We start from the raw sequence: 19,157 nt of genomic DNA, 5'->3' as shown, positions 1-19,157 counted from the left end.
GAAGGATTGTGGAACAGCCCTCGGCTTAAAAAGTTTGAGGACCCCTGCAGTAGAGTCTCACTTATCCAACATAAACGGGCCGGCATAACGTTGGATAAGCGAATATGTTGGATAATAAGGAAGGATTAAGGAAAAGCCTATTAAACATCAAATTAGGTAGGTAAAGGTTTTCTCCTGACGTTAAGTCCAGTTGTGACTGACTCTGGGGGTTGGTGTTCATCTCAATTTCTAAGCCGAAGAGCCGGTGTTGTCCATAGACATCTCCAAGGTCATGTGGCTGGCATGACTGCATGGAGCGCCGTTACCTTCCCGCCGGAGCAGTACCTATTGATCTACTCACATTTGCATGTTTTCGAACTGCTAGGTCAAATTACATTATGGTTTTACAAATTAAGCACCAAAACATCATGTTTTACAACAAATTTGACAGAAAAAGCAGTTCAATACACAGCAATGCTATGTAGTAATTACTGTACTTACGAATTCAGCACCAATGTATTGAAAAGATTGACTACAAAAACATTGACTACTAAAAGGCCGACTGCGTTGGATAATCCAGAAAGTTGGATAAGCGAATGTTGGATAAGTGAGATTCTACTGTATATCCTGGAAGTTTTCTATGTTTCTGTTCAGGTTTTACTAGTTATACCTTCCTGTTTGTGGACTTTTGCTATATCTGTGATTTCTGGTTGTTCCTGGACTTTGTCCTCTCAGGAACTTTATGAGATATCTGGATTATTGTTTGGTTGTTCCCTTTTGCTCAACCTTTTTGGATTATAGATTTTCCTTTCTTCTTCCTTATTTTTATATGATTTTTATATGATTTTTGCAATAAACTGTCTGCTTATATTCCCAGACTCTTGTGTGGTGGTCAAAGGTCTTCCTAGGCCTGGTGTGCAACACCTTCCATCCATCCATCCATCTTTCCATCCATTCATTTATCCATCTTGTGTGTTAAGCCCACAATTCTGGGCTCTGTCTCTTGTTCAGCAAACCTTTCTGCCTGTAAACCTCAGCCTCTTTCTCCCCCACCCCTATTTAATTTGCCCATTTTAAGAGATATTACTTCACCTACATCCCTGTTGCTTCCAATGTCAAGAATTTGGTGGTTGTTTGACATTTACTGGCAACTCTTAATATTTAAGGAGGCCTACAGGGAAATGTTAGGAGATTCTGACATTTACTGGCAACCATAAAGAAGAAGAAAGGAGGATAAAATCTACATCAGCATCCTGTTTGCAACACTGGCAGGACAGATGCTTTTTCTGGGAAGCCCGTAAAGATGGCATATGGGCATGGGACTATTGCGAATGTGCAATAGTGTAAGCTGCATCTGGACAAGAAGTTATGACCATTGGCTGCAAATACAACAAGCTGGCAATATAGTTGGCCTTTGTCATGACCCCCTAAAAGTCATGCCATAAACATCTCCATCAGTGGCATAGATGTGTTGGAGATAGAGTGAACTATAGAGCTTTGTATGTATACTATTTTGCTAGATGTTTATGTGATGGGAGTATGAGTGCCGAAGTGTGAAAAATGCATTAAAAGCATCCGACTTACAATCAGCAGAGGCACAGACAGAAAAACAAACACTGCAGGGGTGTTAGCCCTTCACTATGCTATCCAAAGCTTATATTGTGTGTGTGTGTGTGTGTGTGTGTGTGTATACATACATACATTATTTATTATTTATTTTATTTACAGTATTTATATTCCGCCCTTCTCACCCCAAAGGGGACTCAGCGTGGATCACATTACACATATAAGGCAAACATTCAATGCCTTAACATAGAACAAAGACAGAGACAAACGCAGCTCCGAGCTGGCCTCGAACTCATGACCTCCTGGTCAGAGTGATTTGTTGCAGCTGGCTACAGCTGACTGCTCACCAGCCTGCGCCATAGCCCGGGCTGTGCATACATGCATACATATGGCTGGAGTTACACTTCAAAATGTCCTGTTCCAGCTTACCGGTACATACAAATTCAGCTTAAGTACAAGCCTACAGAAATTTGTTTGTAAGTTGGGTACTGCCTATAAATCATGTAATTATTATTCATTTCTCAGTCCTGTCAACAAGCAGAGCATAGTTCAGTTTTGTTGTCTATACCAATACAGCTATCAACTGCTTGCAACTGAGACTTTGATTTGGACAGACATTGAACCTGGCACCTTTCAATACATAACAGGTTTTATTTTTGCAGATTTGATTACACTATGTAAAACTATTTTTGTTCCTGGGTTATAAATGTCATTTCCTAATTGGTTCTCTCATAAAAACATGGGAAAAGTTTATTAAACTGCAAAACCTCTGTTTCTGCAGGACATCCTGCCGCACATTTTGCTATAATTTTTCAATGAATATCTCATATAATCTCAACCAATTCAACATAGTTTGTGGCAGCCACAAAACAAAACTTTCTGGAGTAGAAGAACTACTTTCAGAGTAAACACTGCACAATTAAACAGGAAATAACACTTTCAAACCAGGAACAGATTTTTTGTTACATAGTGTTATTCTTGGTTTTCATTAATATGCACTCTTTAGAAATCTCTAGGTTCTCCAGGATGACTACTTGGTTAGTTTCCCCTATTGATTATCCCCAGAGGATCAAAAGATTTCTAGAGTTGGCTTCTCACCGTTTAAGTAATTTTTTCTAAAAAAAAAAAAAAAAGTGATTTGTGATCATTTTCTGTATATCCATGTGTTGGAAATAGCAACCTTCTTCAAGCCTCCACTAGTAACTTGTTTGTATATGATTCTGTTTTCTTACTGTATTGTATATGTATGTTTTTGTTTCCAGCTTTCCCTTTACTCTATGTTTCTTGAAGTTGTGGGAGGGGATGCAGACCACATGATCAGATCTGGGATTGCTCTGAGCTCAGATTCCATTTTAGGAGACAGAAATGAGATGCTTTGGACTTCAAACTCCATTAGAGCAAAGACGCCATGTAGACTTTGGACTGTCAAGAGCAAACCCATGTTGCTCTTAATTATAAGAAAGATGCTTTGTGTTATCTGCACAAAGAAACTACTCCAAATCCTATCTGTAACTGGATCGACAAGTTGTGTACCTGTACGCTGAATACATGAAGGTTGTGAGTAAACCAGATATGTTACTTTTAACAAAATCTACTTTATTTTTGTCTCTTGAGAGCATGGTATGAAAGCAAGATGTTTTATGGGAGAGTAGATATTTTTGGGCACTGAGAAGGACACTTATGAAACTGCTGAATATATATATATATATATATATATATATATATATATATGTTTATGCATTGACATATCTTTGTCCCTAACAGTTCAAAGACATACCTGGGTACATCAGTTTAACAGCTGAGAAACCTAGTTGCCTTGCATGAATGCTGGCAAATACCATTTTCCCAAAAAGGTTATGACTCTAACAGGTCATGCTTTTACCAAGAGGTTATGGCATCATTTTTCAATAGATTGTGACTTCTGACAAGGTCATGCTTTTCCAAAGATCATAACATCGCCAAAAGGTTATAGAGATTTCCATTTTCCAGTTTTTAAAATAGTGTTTATATTTAATTCTGTTTTAATGTTTCTATATTTGATATTTTAGATTGTGTACTAATGCTTTTATGTTTAAGCCGCTTTGAGTCCCCTTCGGGAGAGATAAAGTGGGATATAAATAAATATAACAACAACAACATACAACAATACCATATTGTATTGTAGTACATATATATCCATGAGTGATTTTACATAATCTCTGTTCCTAACAGATCAGAGACAACCAGGTTATCAATCTAATAACTGAAAGCCAAATTACCTTGTATAAATACATGTGGATGCATACCACTGAAGAGAAGATCTAACTCAGATGGGTTTTTGGCTCTTCTCTGGAAGATCATACTTTTACAAAAGGTTACAATTTTCAAATGGTTGTGAATGCCATTATTTTCCAATGGGCTATGGAGATTTTGGTTTTCCAAAAGGTTATGGTTTTTAAAGCGTCGTGCCTTTCCAAAACCATGCATGCTTATTTCCAACATATGTGTGAAAAATGACCTCATGTAGGAAAGTAATAGTCTGAATTGGTCCATTTATTTATATGTAAGAAAGAACAAAGTCATATTTTCTGTTTTGTTCCACTGACAGAAAACCAGAAAGAAATAAAGAAAGAAGCGCATTTCCACCATCAGTCTGGAAGATAATATATTGTATAATTTCTAAAAGAAAAATCTCGATAAAAAATCCAATGAATGTGAATGCCTTTGTCATCCTGACACGAGTATTCCTGTCATTTCCCACTCAGCCGGCTCAAAACTGAAGAGCTTCCAGTAAATGTTTGTTTGTTTATTGTTGAAAGCATCTCCAAGGATACATACGGTGCTCCACCAAACACACAGGTCTCTGCCCCAACCGGTTGACAATCTAGAATCCATCCGAGGGTGAGAAGCAGGGCCAAGGCAAGGATAACAAAAAAGCAATAAACCCAACTGAATTAAGACAATGTACAGTAGAGTCTCACTTATCCAAACTAAATGGGCCGGCAGAAGCTTGGATAAGCGAATATCTTGGATAAGGAGGGCTTAAGGAAAAGCCTATTAAACATCAAATTAGGTTATGATTTTACAAATTAAGCACCAAAACATCATGTCATATGACAAATTTGACAGAAAAAGCAGTTCAATACACAGTAATGTTATGTTGTAATTACTGTATTTACAAATTTAGCACCAAAATATCACAATATATTGAAAACATTGACTACAAAAATGGCTTGGATAATCCAGAAACTTGGATAAGCGAGGCTTGGATAAGTGAGACTTTACTGTATACTATAGCTGATATAATTTCTTATTTTAACAAGCAAATACCTGCTGAAACAGATTGACAGTTAGTACCTGCCGAAACAGATGCTGGTACAGTAGAGTCTCACTTATCCAACGTAAATGGGCTGGCAGAACTTTGGATAAGCGAATATGTTGGATAATAAGGAGGCCTTAAGAAAAAGCCTATTAAACATCAAATTAGGTTATGATTTTACAAATTAAGCACCAAAGCATCATGTTATACAAAAAATTTGACAGAAAAAGTAGTTCAATACACAGTAATGCTATGTTGTAATTACTTTATTTACAAAGTTAGCACCAAAATATCACGATATATTGAAAACATTGACTACAAAAATGGTTTGGATAATCCAGAAACTTGGATAAGCAAGGCTTGGATAAGTGAGACTTTACTGTATACTATAGCTGATATAATTTCTTATTTTAACAAGCAAATACCTGCTGAAACAGATTGACAGTTAGTACCTGCTGAAACAGATGCTGGTATAAGCAAAAGGCATCACAGGTATGCAAATAAAGGCTATATTGTAAGTAAACAGGCAACAGCTACAAGCTAAAGAGATGAATTGCTGCCTCAATGTGCAAAAGTGCTGCCATAGGCCTAATGCCAAAGGTAGGCTGTGAACTCAATGATGCCTGAAATGGAACATTTATTGCCTCATCAACTCCGTTTGCACAAACAGCAGCTTTGGGCATTTGTTTTCAAGACTGTAATCAAAAGCAGAGAAATATGGTGGGAGAAGGCCTTCTGCCACCATTCTGCAGGTGCAGTTAAACCTGTGGATTGGCATGCCTTCACATGCACTTATGTACACATGAGTCTGGGTTTCATTTTTTAAAATTTGTTGAGATATGTATAACAACAACAACAACAACAACTCCAGACTTACCACAAATCAACACACAAAAAAGTTTGTTGTGTTTGGCTCACCTTGACCAGGAGCTCGTAGCGTGGGATCCGCTGCACCGGCTTGATCATGAGGTCCGAGAGGGCCTGCTTCTCTTTGTTTTCCCTCATGCTTTGCTGAAGAAAGAAGAAGGAAAGGTGAGATGCAAAATGACCCCTCCGCATAAGATATAGGAGGATGTTTCACAGGCATATGAGGAAATATAGCTGAAACACCGGTTTTAACTTGCATGGTTTTCCCATAACAGTGGCTTCATGTTTATGATTGGAGTTTCCACTACTCAGCTCTGGAAAAGGACAAGACATGGCTGTGGATGATGGGAGTTGCAGTCCAACACTTTTTCCGTGCCAGGAGAAACTTGAAAAACTGCAAGTCGCTTCTGGTGTGAGAGAATTGACCATCTACAAGGACGTTGCCCAGGGGACGCCTGAATATTTGGATGTTTTACCAATGTTTTACCATGTCCCCACATGGAGCTGGAGCTGACAAAGGGAGCTCATCAGTGCTCTTCCTGGGTTGGATTCGAACCGGCAACCTTCAGGTCAGCAACCCAACCTTCAAGTCAGCAGTCTGCTGGCACATTGTGCCACCAGGGCCCATAATAATAATAATAGTACAGTAGAGTCTCACTTATCCAACATAAACGGGCCGGCAGAAGCTTGGATAAGCGAATATCTTGGATAATAAGGAGAGATTAAGGAAAAGCCTATTAAACATCAAATTAGGTTATGATTTTACAAATTAAGCACCAAAACATCATGTTATACAACAAATTTGACAGAAAAAGTAGTTCAATATGCAGTAATGCTATGTAGTAATTACTGTATTTACAAATTTAGTACCAAAATATCACGATGTATTGAAAACATTGACTACAAAAATGCGTTGGATAATCCAGAACTTTGGCTAAGCGAGTGTTGGATAAGTGAGACTCTACTGTAATACTTTATTTTTATACTCTGCCTCCATCTCCCCAAAGGGACTCGGGTCAGCTTACATGGGGCCAAGCCAGCAAACCAAAATAAAATATCATCAAGAAATACAAACATTAAAATTTAACACTCTGAACACAGTAAAAGCATAAAATGATAATCATAGTAAAAACATGGATTTGGCACCCAAGTAGAGGGGGTAAAATGAACTGGGCATTGTGCCACCGGGGGTTAGAAGAGGTGAGTAATAAACAAACATATTATTATTATTATTATTATTATTATTATTATTATTATTATTATTATTATTAGGGTGGAGCCCCCAGATGGCGTAGTGGACTAAGTGACTTGAAGGTTGGGTTGCTGACCTGAAAGCTGCCAGGTTCGAATCCCACCTGGGGAGAGTGTGGATGAGCTCCCTCTATCAGCTCCAGCTCCATGCGGGGACATGAGAGAAGCCTCCCACAAGGATGGTAAAACATCAAAAACATCCGAGCGTCCCCTGGGCAACGTCCTTGCAGACGGCCAATTCTCTCACTCCAGAAGCAACTCCGGTTGCTCCTGACACGAAAAAAAAATTATTAGGGTCAGGCTTTAGCACAGCAGGATAACCACCAGCTGTAGTCAATCTTGACAATTGAAATATTGACAGTTCGAAGCCTGGTTCAGGGTGAGCTCTTGGCCTTTAGTCTAGCTTCTGCCTACCTAGCAGTTTGAAAGCTAACTGTGAGTAGATAAATAGGTACCATTTAAAAGTGGGGAGGTATTAAGGCACCCATAAGGAAATGCCAGGAAAATGCCGGCAATTTGATCTAGGGGGAAGTTTACAAACAAAGCTCTTCTACAGGGCTGGAACTGAGGACATGCCTTCAAGATGCCGAAGATGAGAAGAGCCTATATATATCTCTATCTATGTGAAATTGTTTGTCTTGTCAATGTGTAAATGGCATTGGATGTTTGCCGTATATGTGTGTTCTGTGATCCACCCTGAGTCCCTTTCGGGGTGAGAAGGGTGGAATATAAATATTGTAAATAAAGAAACAAATTCATGATTTATTTTATTGTCTTCATTGTCTACTCTTATACAATCTCTATGATCAGTGTTGCTGGTTCTAGATGGTTTATATCCATTTTCTTATATATTGTGACAGGCATGATCAAATAGTTACCAATAGTAACAGTGAGGAAATAACTGCATTTCTGTTGATACACATAAACCAGACCTTCCTATTCCTCCCTTAGTGATTGAGAAAAGTACCAAGTAGGTACCAGTAGTCTTTGGCAGAGAAGGCTCAAGACCTTGTAAAACTACAACTCCCACAATGACATAGAAGTGATCCATGGAAGTTAAAGTGGGGTCAAACTGCATTCATTCTACAGTGTAGATCAGGCATGGGCAAACTTCGGCCCTCCGGGTGTTTTGGACTTCAACTCCCACAATTCCTAACAGCCTACCGGCTGTTAGGAATTGTGGGAGTTGAAGTCCAAAACACCCGGAGGGCTGAAGTTTGCCCATGCCTGATGTAGATGCACCATGAGTTGCCTCTTATTTTCACCAACACAGCCGGAAGAGCTGAGTTCATATCTTACCTCCAGAAACTTCATAAAGGCTGGCTTGGCTTCCTTGGCAATCCTCACAGCATCTTTGGCATTGAGAAAGTTATCTATGTAGGCAGAGTAAATGTTCACCAGGATGTCCTTGGAAAACTGGAGGAGGGAAGGAAGGAGAGAAACATTAAACAAATGTAGGCATTTCTCTCTTTGTAAGAGAAGGAAATAGAAAGTTACATCATCGGCAAGAGAGATCCCTCCCAGTCCAGGCACCTGGGAAATGACATTTACAAACCATTTAATCAGGAGGGCACAGCTTCAATAATTAGTACTGGTTTGTGTCCAAGTTTTGAACAAAAAATAAATACATCAGGCAACTACAAGTGGGGCTATTATTTACAACTCTTTAGGCCATCTCTATATATAAAAGGGTAATGAAATTTCGGCCTAGGACAAAACAACAAAATTACACATCCCAGAAACACTAAACTTGGCAGCACAACCCCTCATCCATGCCTCTACGTTCATACAACAAAAAGAAAAGAAAAATAAAGTCCTAATTAGAAGTAGAGGAATAATTGTTTTTATCCAATTGCTGCCAGTTAGAAGGCTAATCTCTGCCCAATTGGTTTCCTAGCAACCCACTCAGCCTAGGGGACAGGCAGAGTTAGGCCTCACTTAGGCCTCTTTCACACTGCCTATAAAATACAGATTATCAGATTTTAACTGGATTATATGTCGGTGTAGACTCAAGGCTCTTCCACACAGCTATATAACCCATTTATAATCTTATATTATCTGCTTGAATTGGATTATCTTGACTCCACACTGCCATATAATCCACTTCAGTGTGCATTTTATACAGCTGTGAAGAAGGGGCCTCATATAATCCAGTTCTAAGCAGATAATATAAGATTATAAATATAATATGTAATAATTTCTGTGATATAATAATGCAGAACAATATAATCTTTAAAATCAGGACAGTAAATAAAAAGCAACACTCTGAAAGCATAAGCCACAGCAACGCGTGGCCAGGCAAAGCTAGTGGTTTTATAAAATGCCTGGCTTATAAGTCCAGTTCTGCTGCTCCAAGGACTAAGACATGAAGCAAAGGAATCAAACTACAGCAAAAGAGGTTCCACATAAATTTATTTATTTATTTACAGTATTTATATTCCACCCATCTCACCCCGAAGGAGACTCAGGGCAGATCACAATGTACATATATACATATTTGAAGTGCTGCTTCTTCTTCCATTCTCAATTTACTTAATCTTTCTTTCTCTCTTTTATTTATGCCCTTCTCAATTGTGATACATTTTCCTCTGATTACTGCCTTAAAGGCATCCCAATCTATATTTTCATTCATTCCTGGGGTTCTATTCAGACGGAAATATTGAGTAGATGAAAGAAGGAAGGACTTTGAGGGTTCACAATGCCTTAGGAACAGAGTTAGAAAAAAAACTCTTCCGATATTTTTATGACCAAAAAATGTTTGGGAACTGCTGGATTAATAACAACTCCTGGATCCAGTTTCGAGGTCTGGATGGGTCTTACACTTCTCTGTAATGCGCATGTGCAGATCATCAGAGCACCCATTGCGTAATCAGTTTCACAACGCAATGCTGGTTCACACTACAGAGCACTGATGTGCATTAAGGGCTTTACAGCTGGGTTGTGTTGCAGGCTAGTAGCCAGCTACAATAAATCATTATGAGTTCGAGGCCAGCCCGTGTCGAAGTGAGCACCCGACAAAATAAAAAATAGCCCCGGGCTGTGGCGCAGGCTGGTGAGCAGCCAGCTGCAGCCAGCCGCAACAAATCTCTCTGACCAAGAGGTCGTGAGTTCGAGACCAGCTCGGAGCCTGCGTTCGTCTTTGTCTTCGTTCTGTTACGACATTGAATGTTTGTCTTATATGTGTGATGTGATCCACCCTGAGTCCCCTTCGGGGTGAGAAGGGCGGAATATAAATACTGTAAATAAATAAATAAATAAATAAATAAATAAATAAATAAATAAATAGCCCTGCTCGTTGTTGACCTAAGCAACCCGAAAGATAGTTGCATCTGTCAAGTAGGAAATTTAGGTACCACTTATATGTGGGGAGACTAATTTAACTAATTTATGACACCATAAAAATCGTCCAGCAGCGTTTGGAATGAGGAAGTTGGCATCACAGTGGATGATGAAGCAGCTGCTCCCCTTGTGGCCGGAATCGAACATACCCTCAGGAAGCTGGAGAAGATTAAATTGCCTCTGTGTGTCTCTGTCTCTATGCTCATATGGCATTGAATGTTTGCCATGTATGTGTACATTGTGATCCACCCTGAGTCCCCTTCAGGGTGAGAAGTAAGGGCGGAATATAAATACTGTAAATAAATAAATAAATAAATACATTGGAGCATCCCTCAGCTGTTAGGAATTGTGGGAGTTGAAGTCCAAAACACCGGGAGGGCCGAAGTTTGCCTATGCTTGACTGAGAGATTTCTAGAATGGTGAAATCAAAAAATCTGCAAATTATCAAACTTGCCAATATGAAACTCGCAAAAGCTGTGCTATACGGCAACCCCTCCTTTTCCGGCGAGGAGGATGTGCCTGGCATGCGAAGTGCCTCCCCCAGAAAGCCTCCTTCCTTCCTTGCTGCTTGTTGTTGTGCTCTCTGTCTCCCTGTTTTCAAGCGCCGGCATCTGTTCCGTGCCCTTTCCAAGAAAAGTACTTTCAAGGGAAAAGGGATGGGAGGGAGAAGCTGATAGATCGTGCTCACGGGCTTCTGGGGATTGATGAGAGCGAAGGAAGGCGGCCATCTCTCCAGGCGCAAGGCTCTTGGATTCGCTCCCAAGCCACCCCCGCAGATCTCCTTGGCCTGTGCGTTTGCAACGGAGGGCTGCATCATGCAACCGGAAAGCCCTTGTGTGCCGTTACAATTGTACTGTAGCATGTCGCGCGTTATGAAGATAAGAGAGCTGGGTCAAAACTAACCAAATGAACTTCCAGCAGGGAGAGATGTACAGGGCTAAACTTAAGCAGAAAAAGCAGAATGCACAAATACCTGAATTGAAAACTGTACGTATGAGTGAAAAGGATCTAGGAGTCTTAGTGTTGTGGTAATCTCTGAGTGGTTAGACTCAATTTAACCCTCTCTGGGGGAGATTCCACCAAAAATCAGCAGAGTAACAAAAGCAAAGCTTTAAAATGCAACAGTTACTTACACGGGGCGAGCAAAGAGAAGCCTTTGACCATTTAGGATTGCAATGGACTGCAGAGTCTCAATAAAAGTTCAAAAAGTATTTATTCAGGTAAAAAGAACATTGTAGATAGAAAGGCTTGGGAGCTGTCTAGTCTACTCTAGACTGGTTTCTAAGGAGAAATAAGAAAGGAAAAATAACAAACATCTAAATAGTTACATCTTGCCAGGAGAGATGGTGAGATGCTTCTTGTTAGCTAGAAGAACAAAGGGAGAAGAAGGAAGCAAAATGGTTCCAACCTCATGGTCCAGTTTATTGGGGCCATAAAAGACATTCTGACCAATGAGAAGTTAGTGTCCCTAAAGATTCACATTTCCACTAACTTCAAAGTATGGGATGTGATGTAAACAGGATAGAGTGAAACACAGTAAAGCCTTTCTAGGCATGCTTTGGAAACAGGGAAAGGATTCCCTCAATCTAACTCTATCATCTATCTAACTACATCTAGACTTGAGTAGTCCTGGATGATTCCCAACACATAGGAAACCACAAGCTGAACAAGAGTCAACAGTGTGATACAGCAGATTAAAAAGCCAAGGTGATTCTAGACTATGTCCATAGGAGAATAGTGTCAAGACTGAAGGAAGTCATAGTCCCACTCTGTTCTGCTTTGCTCAAAAATCACCTGGAATAATAACCCTATGTCCAGCTCCGGGCAAAGCAATTCAAGAGCATACACAAGCTAGAACATGTCCAGAGAAGGGCAACGAAAACGATCAAAAGTTTGGAAGCCAGGCTCTTTGCAGAGTGGTTTAGGGAGCTGCGGATGTTGAGCTTGGAGAAACAAAGGCTGAGAGAAAGGGACATGAGAGCCAGGTTTAAATATCTGAAAGGGTGTCACATTGTGGAGGACAGGACAAATTTGTTTCCAGAGACTAAGAAATGAAGCAACAGATTCAAGTTCCATGAAAATAGATTCTATCTGAACATTCCTGACAGTCAAAGCTGTTTGAGAGTGGAATATGCTGCCTAGGAGTTGAGTCTCCTTCTCTGGAGGTCTTTAAGCAGAGGCTGGATGGTCATATTGTCAGGGAATTGGTGACCCCGACTGATTGATGAGCCAGGTCTCACCTCTGTCCATCCGTCAGACCACTCTGCAAACAGCGAAAGTGGCACTGACCAAGGAGGACAACTTTGCTGTTTATATCTGCTGATCCCAGCGGCACTGAAGCTTTATTTACATTAATATATACAGTGCTAATTGACCAAAGCTGTCAGGACACATCTTGCATCTACAAGATCAAACATGGAACTTTTCCGTCTCTCTCAGAGTCTGTTCTCTGTACACTGAAGAACCTCCATTTCATTCCACACCCTGAGATGTATCTTCCTGTCATGTAGCACAAACGGAAGTCTTTTGTCATTTGCTCTTCCAGCAATCAATCAAGGCTAGCTGCAATTAACCTCTTGACTGCTGGAATGCTTGCCGGAACAAACTACATACATTTCCACAGCAACAATACATTAAACATTTCACTTCATATCACAAAAACACTAACACATATGTTGGGAGTGCTTTAGTTGTATTTCAGCATGACAGCATGGACTGGATGGCCTCTGCGGTCTCTTCTAACTATGATGGTTCCATGATGCATTGGAGGTCTTTAAACAGTGGCTATAGGGCCATCTGTCAGGAGAGCTTTGATTGTATCTTTCTGCCTGGTAGAACAGGGTTGGTCTAGATAACCCTTGTAGTCTCTTGCAACTCTAGAATTCTAAGAACTGGCTCATTATATATTACAGGCCTTTGTGTTTTCTGGAGGTTATACAGCAGGCATGGGCAAACTTTGGCCCTCCGGGTAGGCTGTTAGGAATTGTGGAAGTTAAAGTCCAAAACACCCAGAGGGCCGAAGTTTGCCCATGCCTGCTATATAGACAATGAAAGAAATGTAAACAAATGCAAAGAATCCAGCAGACATTTAAAACTTTGGTCTTCAATATATGTTTAGCATTATATTCTGGGAGATTAGTGTGCAACTCCCTAATTGGCTATGAGAACCCAATGGGTGAACTTGGGCAAGGCACACTCTCTCAGCCTTAGAAGAAGGTGATGGTGAACCTCTGGGCTGTGGTGCAGGCTGGTTAGCAGCCAGCTGCAATAAATCACTCTGACCAAGAGGTCATGAGTTCAAGGCCAGCCCGTGTCGGGGTGAGCACCTGACAATTAAAAATAAAATATAGTCCCTGCTCGTTGCTGACCTAAGCAACCCGAAAGATAGTTGCATCTATAAAGTAGGAAATTTAGGTACCACTTATATGTGGGGAGGCTAATTTACGACACCATAAAAAAAAATCACCCAGCCGCGTTGGAATGAGGAAGTGCCATCACAGTGGATGATGAAGCAGCTGCTCCCCCTGTGGCCGGAATCAAGCATATCCTCAGGAAGATGGAAGCTGGAGAAGGTTTAAATTGCCTCTGCGTCTGTCTCTGTCTCTATGTTCATATGGCATTGAATGTTTGCCTTATATGTGTACAATGTGATCCACCCTGAGTCCCCTTCGGGGTGAGAAGGGCAGAATATAAATACTGTAAATAAACAAATAAATAAATTTGGAAGAAATCTCGCTAAGAAAAGCCCAGAAGTGTCTTGAAAGCTCGCAACAATTACAGCAATGCCTCGCTGTGTACCTATGAGATACCCTTTGATTGGATTTCCTTGAAGAGCAATTTATTCTAGGAAATTAGAACATTTGGAGCAAGAAGAACAGGTGGAAGGAAAGGTTAAGAGACATACATTCGGTCGCGTGAAGTCCACGGAGGCTGCCTGGTCTCAGATGCAAACATGTGACAGAATATAAACTGGGTCAACAAATCCCCCGTTTTTCTCCTTTTCCCCCTGGTAATTACCGGCCATCATAACAGCCAGAACACGTGCATGCGAGCCAAGAAAGCCACGTTTCTACCTGAAAACACCATGGCGAAAACCCAGTGTTGCTCCCCTCCCACGTATGGCTTTTTTGAGCTGTTTGTGCAATAGATACATTGCACAGGTACAGTTCTACATGTGTTACTCTTTCACATGGCCCTCAGTCCTATCAGTGTTCCCAACTGGACGAGAGTCGTTGAATCAACTGGGTTTTACGTCCAGGACGAGTCACCATAAAAGAAGGGATTACATGCTTTTGTTCTTGAAGATGACACAATCATTATTCAGCATTGCGTTCAATTCCCCAGGATTGCGGAAACAACCACAGTGGTGTTCTCATTACACCAAAGGACAATAAGTAGGCACACTGGGAAATACATAACATTATGTAAGGAAATTTTTGTTCTGGGTTATAAATGTCATTTCTTAACTGGTTCTATTATAAAAACATGGGGAAAGTTTATTAAACTGCAGAAACTTTGTTTTTGTGGAAGGGGCATCCTGCAGCACGTTTTGCTATAGGTTTTCAATTAGTGTCTCACTGAGTTTCAACTAATTGAACCTAGTTTGTGGCAGCCACAAAACAAAGTTTCTGGAGTAGAAACAGTAGATTAAAGTCCTACACAATTAAACAGGAAATAATACTTTCAAGTCAGGAACATATTTTTTTTTTCAAATTTTGTTACACAGTGTAATCAGTTACTCAATGTTGGTACAGTAGAGTCTCATTTATCCAACACTCGCTTATCCAACATTCTGGATTATCCAACGCATTTCTGTAGTCAATGTTTTCAATATAACATTATATTTTGGTGCTAATTTTGTAGATACAGTTATTACAACATAACATTACTGCGTATTGAACTACTTTTTCTGTCAAATTTATTGTTTAACATGATGTTTTGGTGCTTAATTTGTAAAACCAACCTATTTTGATGGTTAATAGGCTTTTTCTTAATCTCTCCTTATTATCCAACATATTCGCTTATCTAACGTTCTGCTGGCCCGTTTATGTTGGATAAGTGAGACTCTACTGTATTCTGCAAAAAGAGGCAATAGCACCACCACTGAGGAAGTACATAGGTGTAGATCAGGCCTGGGCAAACTTGGGCCCTCCAGGTGTTTTGGACTTCAACTTCCACAATCGAAAGTTTGCCCAAGCCTGGTGTAGATGGATGTAGGATATCAGCTCAGATCCTTGATTGTGTGGAGTTTCAAGGGGGAAATTTATTGACCCTTTTAACTACCACAATACACAAGAGCACAAGTCAACAGGGTGATGCTGCAGATAGAAAACTCAATGTGATTCTAGTCTGCATTAATAGGGTTATAGTGTCTTGATGTAAGAAAGTAATAGTGCCAAGAAGAAAAGTGTTCAGAGAAAGGCACCCAAAATGGTTAAAGGTCTGGAAACCAAGCCCTTTAAAGAGCGACTCAGGGAATTAAGGATGTTTAAAATCTTGGAGAAAAGAAAACTGAGAGATTACTGTACATGGTAGCCATATTTAATTATCTGAAAGGAGGTCCCATTAAGGAGAAGGGGGCAGGCTTGTTTCCTGCTGCTCTGGAGACTAGGAAACAATGGAGCAATGGGTTCAAACTCTGAGAAAAAAGATCCAACCTAAATATTATGAAGAACCTCCTGACATTAAGAGCCGTTTGATAACAGAATATGCTGCTATGGGAGTCCAACAGAGTTTCCTTTTCTGGAGGTCTTTAATGCGTGACCGAATGGCCATCATTTGGGATGGCTTTACTTGTGGTTTCTTGAATGACATAAATCGGTTGGACTGGGTGGTCTTTTTGATCTATGATTATATGAATTAGTAATTCATCATTAATTTTATATTGTCCTTTGCTGATATGGTTGTATGAAAAATGTGTTTCGGCAACAAAAACCCAATTCTGGTTGCCAGCACTTCAATATGTGTATTTTCCCCCAAAAATCATTTGCCAGAACACTTTGTTATGTGCAAATGACAGGCATAAAATCGCGTTTGTGTTACGTTTATGTTATTTTAGCAATGCCGGTAGGCTCTTGGGAATTGTGGGAGTTGAAGTCCAAAACACCTGGAAGGCGAAAGTTTACGCAAGCCTACTATATACAATACTTTAATATTGCCTGAAACTCTGCTTCAGGTTGAAGAAATACTTGACAGGCGGAGGTCATGGGTTGTGGTTCATGGGTAGAAATGGGGAAATAATACAGTAGAGTCTCGCTTATCCAACCTTTGCTTATCCAACGTTCTGGATTATCCAATGCAATCTTCCTCCTACCCAGATCCACAGCTATTTCTCTAGGCAGCGAGGACTGAACTTGTTATTGATTTAACTTCCGACAATGTTGTTACTGTAAGTTCATTTTATGCAATTCTGTCTTTATTTGTAGTCTATTTGTTAGTAGTTAATGTTTTTGTAGTCAATGTTTCCAATACATTGCAATGTTTTGGTGCTAAATTCACAAATACAGTAATTACTACATAATGTTACCATGTATTGAACTGCCTTTTCCATCGATTTGTTGTAAAACATGATGTTTTGGTGCTTAATTTGTAAAATCATAATGTAATTTGATGTTTAATAGGCTTTTCCTTAATCCGTCTTTATTATCCAACATTTTCGCTTATCCAACATTCTGTTGGATAAGTGAGACTCTACTGTACTTGTATTTTAATTGTTCGATTTCATAGGTTGTATGCTATTTCCATTTCAATTTAAATGCTTTAGTCCAATGGATGCAGCCTAGAATCGCATTGGCTTTTTAAGTCGCCGCATCACACTGTTGGCTCATGTTCAGCTTGTGGTATACTAAGACTCCAAGATCCCTTTCACCTGAACTGTTTCCAAGCCAGGTCTCATCCATGCTATATCCGTGCATTTTGTTTTGTGTATGGCATTGTGCTTTCCTCCGTGTCTGAATCCATTTGCTTTGTTCTTTCCTCTCTCCTCCCTTTCCTTTTTCCACCAGCCTAGAGATATGAGCCCACGAGGCTCTTGAAAAGGCACATTGCATGCGCACGGGGTCCAGGCAGCTGTACTCACAGACTGTACCAGGATGTCTCCCACTTTCTGCTTCTCGTGCCAGTTCTGCATGCACTCCGAGATCTGATCCAGGAACTCCTCGTGATGCTCCAAAAGCTCAGGAATCTGGTCAAAGATCTCATCCACCAGAGAAGGGTCGCAGAGGATGGAGTTTTCTGGCTGCTTCAGAGGCTTCATATAGCCCTGCAAGGAGGAAAACATATACAATAAGTATTCTAGGCTTGGTAATAGCATGGGGGCTGATTTTTCTTGGTAGCATTGTTGTTTATTAATGCCTAGACCAGGCATGGGCAAGCTTGGGCCCTCCAGGTGTTTTGGACTTCAACTCCCACAATTCCTAACAGCCGGTAGGCTGTTAGGAATTGTGGGAGTTGGAGTCCAAAACACCTGGAGGGCCCAAGTTTGCCCATGCCTGGCCTAGACCATAGCTACAGATCTTGCCTTTTAAATACCAAAATACAATATACCAAATTAACATTTAGATTAGGTAACATTCAACGAGCCAAAGCATTCCCCATAGCAGTCAGCTGCAATATTAGAAATCAAATAAAAACAATGTTTTTGCCACTTGCTTGAGAGTTCAGGTTGATTGAGTTCCAGTTAATGGAGAGTCTACTGTATTTGTTGGACTTCTTAAATTGGCTTTTTTCCTTAAAGTTGTGAGCCTCTTTGAATCTCAAGCAAGAGATAAAAGCAGTATAATAATAATAATAATAATAAGAAGAAAATTGCACAGACAGACTACAAACAGAGGCACAACTATGTGGCCCAAATGATTCATTGGAACTTATGCCTCAAGTACCACCTCCCAGCAGCAAAGAACTGGTGGGATCACAAACCTGCAAAAGTATTGGAAAATGAGCACGCAAAGATACTGTGGGACTTCCGAATCCAGACTGACAAAGTTCTGGAACACAATACACCAGACATCACAGTTGTGGAAAAGAAAAAGGTTTGGATCACTGATGTCGCCGTATCAGGTGACAGTTGCATTGACGAAAAACAACAGGAAAAACTCAGCCGCTATCAGGACCTCAAGATTGAACTTCAAAGACTCTGGCAGAAACCAGTACAAGTGGTCCTGGTGGTGATCGGCACATTGGGTGCTGTGCCAAAAGATCTCAGCCGGCATTTGGAAACATTTGGAAACAATAGACATTGACAAAATCACAACCTGCCAACTGCAAAAGGCCACCCGACTGGGATCTGCACGTATTATCCGAAAATACATCACACAGTCCTAGACATTTGGGAAGTGTTCGACTTGTGATTTTGTGAAACGAAATCCAGCATATCTATCTTGTTTGCTGTGTCATAAACTAATAATAATAATAATAATAATAATAATAATAATAATAATAATAATAAATATTAATAATAATAATAATCCTTGCAGCCCAGGAGCAAGCCAACAGAACAAATGCAATTAAGGCCAAGATCGAAAAATCAGCTGATGACCCAAAATGCAGACTGTGCAAGGAAACCGACGAAACCATTGATCATATCCTCAGCTGCTGTAAGAAAATCGCACAGACAGACTACAAACAGAGGCACAACTATGTGGCCCAAATGATTCATTGGAACTTATGCCTCAAGTACCACCTCCCAGCAGCAAAGAACTGGTGGGATCACAAACCTGCAAAAGTATTGGAAAATGAGCACGCAAAGATACTGTGGGACTTCCGAATCCAGACTGACAAAGTTCTGGAACACAACACACCAGACATCACAGTTGTGGAAAAGAAAAAGGTTTGGATCATTGATGCCGCCATCCCAGGT

The 19,157-nt window shown here is 40.3% G+C and overlaps 1 protein-coding gene across 2 annotated transcripts in view; it reads right to left on the bottom strand.

Annotated features, from left to right (window-relative positions):
- The window catches only part of arhgef17 (Rho guanine nucleotide exchange factor 17), a 262,211-nt gene that overhangs the window by 51,821 nt on the left and 191,233 nt on the right, over positions 1–19,157 (bottom strand). For both annotated transcript variants that reach the window (XM_062974485.1, XM_062974487.1), the window contains exons 3-5: positions 17,379–17,561; positions 8,261–8,377; positions 5,762–5,854 (exon numbers count right to left, since the gene is read on the bottom strand). In XM_062974485.1, coding sequence (XP_062830555.1) covers positions 5,762–5,854; positions 8,261–8,377; positions 17,379–17,561 — 393 coding nt within the window. The remainder of the gene's footprint in view (positions 1–5,761; positions 5,855–8,260; positions 8,378–17,378; positions 17,562–19,157) is intronic.

This window comes from Anolis carolinensis, chromosome 3 (assembly GCF_035594765.1).
Source record: "Anolis carolinensis isolate JA03-04 chromosome 3, rAnoCar3.1.pri, whole genome shotgun sequence".
NCBI classification, from domain to species: domain Eukaryota; kingdom Metazoa; phylum Chordata; class Lepidosauria; order Squamata; family Dactyloidae; genus Anolis; species Anolis carolinensis.
Note: the sequence above shows the minus strand (reverse complement) of the source record. Positions and strands in the feature narration are given on the sequence as shown.